Here is a 3390-nt window from a genome sequence, read left to right as displayed (position 1 = left end):
AAATAGTGTGGTCCCATTAAAAAAATGATTAGGATTAACAAAGAACAAAATTGAATATACTAAAAGATGAAGAATCCGATGAAAGGTGATTAGACTAGATTTTGATTTGTTCGTCCCGACAAAAGATTGGATTGAGATTGGGGGTATGATTGGTTTGGTGACACTAAAGTTGGGCAAAATTTGCAAAATGGTCAATTTCATTTTGGGTTATATATAAGGTTATAAATTTATAATAGTACTACTACATTAAGAAGTTGGTTTCTCAAAGCCCGTAGACATACTATTAGCTAAGTGGGTTTGAATCGTTTGATAAATTGATATACTCCGTTTATACGCATAGCCCGATTTAAATCGACTTTAACTGTTTTTTTTTTTTTTTTTTAATTATATTATCCCATATTTCACTTGATTCAAATTGAGTATGAGCAAGCTCCCACTTAAAATTAAGAGTTAGCATGTAGCTAGTTGCAAACCTATTAATTCATATCCCATAAATACGCCATAGTCATAAAATGGATCCAATCAACAATTTGTTTCGTTTTTTTAATGTCCAGACACTGTTTCTTTGGGTACTATACTGAACATGACATAAAATTTGTGTGCGTGCTATGATTATTTATAGTGCTTATTGTATTAAATCGTTGTGAATACTCTCCCCCGTTTCCAAAAAAATATATGTATTTTTCATTTTCGTTTATCTCATAAAAATATGAGCATTTCCATTATAGAAAGTTGTACTCAACTCACTATTCATTAACACTAATTTAACTATTTTTCTCATTCTATCTCTTGCTTCGTCAATTTGTATTAAATTTGTATTAGTTATTGTATTATTTAATATATCTATATTTTTATCAGGCGGAAGGAGGAAGGAGTATATTAATTTAGTTGGTCACATTTTGATTCAGTAGATTTATATTGAATTGGTTCAGGTGTGTAACTTGGCTACGATGATATTTTTTGTACTTATAAATTACAAGGTCATAAACGTACAGACAGAGCTTATTATTAATTTTATTATTCTACTATTACGTATCCTTTAAAAAAAATATGCAATATTTTAACCAAATATTTCTCGATGAATGCCGATTTTCTTGAATGTAGGGAGTACTTAACATTTTAATTGTCGGCAAATAAACTTGAATACGTAAAGTATAATTAATTGTCGGCCCAATGTGAAGTTTTATGGGCTGAAAGTGTAGCCGAATAATGTGACAGGCCGCATATCATTTTATAAGCCCATCTATTGAATAAGCATGGTACATAATCTCCAAACCCTAAACTTTACAACACTCCTCTGCTGAACCGAATCCCTAGCTCTACCGGCAGCAGCTGTTCCTCATATTTTCAGGTAAATCGAATGATTTTTGTTTCGTATACATCGTTGTTATATGAATTGCCTACATGTTTCCTTTTTTCGGATCCATTCATCGAGTTTTTCCATGCCGATTTGCAGTCATTTACGGATCTTATACTTCCGTTTTATGATTATGTGTGTATGTGAAAGCGTGATCTAAATTTGGAAACACTCTACCGAATTCTTTTTAAATACTCGTAGACGTTGAAACAGTTCAGATCAAGGATTCATGGGCGATTTAGTCTGTGTTTTATTTAAATTTTAATGTATTAAGTTGGTAGTGTCCTTGAGTGACGATGTAGTATAAAGCCTACTTGCTTATGGTTGTATGATTTATGGAGTAATGTTATTGGGGTGTAGGTTATGGAGTAATGTGCTTTTTTTGTATGTACTGTTTCCATTAATTTGTTGATTATTTTATAATGTTTGTGAGATGCTATTGATGCAAGTTTGGATAGTTTTGGTTGGTATTTCTATTAGTGGCTGCTAATTGCTTATTTCGAATCGCTGTATTGGTTGTGATGTTTGAAACCAATGGAATGTTTTTGTTTTTCATTCTCTGATGGCTATTTGTTTATATTCAGATTGCACTAGAACAAGATGGTGAGAGTAAGTGTGCTTAATGATGCTCTGAAAAGCATGTACAATGCTGAAAAGAGAGGAAAGCGTCAGGTCATGATCAGGCCTTCGTCGAAAGTCATTATTAAGTTTCTTATTGTCATGCAAAAACATGGTATGCCCCTTTGGCTCTTCTTAATGCTCTAGGTTCTTTTGTTTTGTGCAAACTAAAATTCAATTTTTTAACTTGGTTTATCAGGATATATCGGAGAGTTTGAGTATGTTGATGACCACAGATCTGGAAAGATTGTGGTTGAACTGAACGGTAGGTTGAACAAATGTGGTGTTATCAGCCCCCGCTTTGATGTCGGTGTCAAGGAAATTGAGCCCTGGACTGCAAGGCTGCTCCCATCGAGACAGGTACAATTTGGAACTGCAACATTGTTCATTTCATTCATGAGTAATTAAACATGTCTGACTGAAATTTCCAAGTTAGGGTTCTTCTTAGGCATCTCGTTACTTGGTGAATACTAGTAATAGATATTCTGCAAATCGGCCTAGGGAGTAACTTTCCTGATCTTAAGTTGGAACTAAAATAGCTAACATCATTTCCCATTCTGACTGCAGTTCGGCTACATTGTGCTGACAACATCTGCTGGAATCATGGATCATGAAGAAGCTCGTAGAAAGAACGTTGGAGGCAAAGTTCTCGGTTTCTTTTACTGAACATGATTTTGGATATGAGTACTGAATGTACTGCTTTTATATCTCAATTAGAGTTTGAATGATCATGTTGCATCATGGGGTTTCTCATGTAGCAGTGTTTTTGTTAATTTTAATTTTGATTATTACTATCTGATGTTATGGGATTGTGCTTTTTCTGAAATTGCAATAGATCTTTGAATTTTGTCAAAAACTGTAGTATGAAATACGTTTTGAACACTGTTGTTTACTCCCTTTATCTCCTATTTCCCTTTATGTCCTATTAATTGTCCACTTTCACTTTTTATTATATATAGTAGTCTTAAGTAGGTTCTATATTATACTAATTTATTACATTCACATTTTATTATAAAACTAATATACAAAATTGAGATTTACATTCTGTTAACTTTTTTAACGCACTTTCCTTCACATTTTTTAGAACTTGTGCCGGAACCAAAATGAATAAGGGACGGATGGAGTATCTCGCTAGTTCACTATATTTTTAGGCAATGTGTTTTCGCTTATTGGAAATTCTTGTTAGGTAGTTTGTGTTGCCCGTTTCAAATGAGGATTGAGGTATATTGTTAAATCACATACTCTATATTTGATGTCTTACTCTTACATAATCTTGCATACTTTTAAATTAAATAGTTTTCTATAGAGGTATGTATATCTCTTCATTACATATGCATACTTTTAGATTAAATAGTTTTCTATAGAGGTATGTATATCTCTTCATTACATACTTTTGAATATGTTGTTATCAATTG

At 32.6% G+C, this 3390-nt stretch overlaps 1 protein-coding gene across 1 annotated transcript; it reads left to right on the top strand.

Annotated features, from left to right (window-relative positions):
- The first annotated feature begins 1250 nt into the window (after positions 1 to 1250).
- LOC125213904 (40S ribosomal protein S15a) lies at positions 1251 to 2867 on the top strand. Its single transcript, XM_048114696.1, has 4 exons — positions 1251 to 1351; positions 1942 to 2090; positions 2175 to 2335; positions 2543 to 2867. Exons 2-4 carry the CDS (start codon positions 1958 to 1960, stop codon positions 2639 to 2641), a joined length of 393 nt encoding a protein of 130 aa, XP_047970653.1. The 5' UTR covers positions 1251 to 1351; positions 1942 to 1957; the 3' UTR covers positions 2642 to 2867.
- The last annotated feature ends 523 nt before the right edge of the window (positions 2868 to 3390 follow it).

This window comes from Salvia hispanica, chromosome 3 (genome assembly GCF_023119035.1).
Source record: "Salvia hispanica cultivar TCC Black 2014 chromosome 3, UniMelb_Shisp_WGS_1.0, whole genome shotgun sequence".
Taxonomy (NCBI): Eukaryota; Viridiplantae; Streptophyta; class Magnoliopsida; order Lamiales; family Lamiaceae; genus Salvia; species Salvia hispanica.
This window is presented reverse-complemented; position numbering and strand designations above follow the sequence as displayed.

Excerpts from the sequence above, each read along its gene's own strand:
- LOC125213904 (XM_048114696.1), top strand. The coding sequence starts at position 1,958 with ATGGTGAGAGTAAGTGTGCTTAATGATGCTCTGAAAAGCATGTACAAT. Across the intron at positions 2,091-2,174 it reads TATTGTCATGCAAAAACATG|GATATATCGGAGAGTTTGAG; the intron begins GTATGCCCCTTT and ends TTGGTTTATCAG. Across the intron at positions 2,336-2,542 it reads GGCTGCTCCCATCGAGACAG|TTCGGCTACATTGTGCTGAC; the intron begins GTACAATTTGGA and ends TTCTGACTGCAG.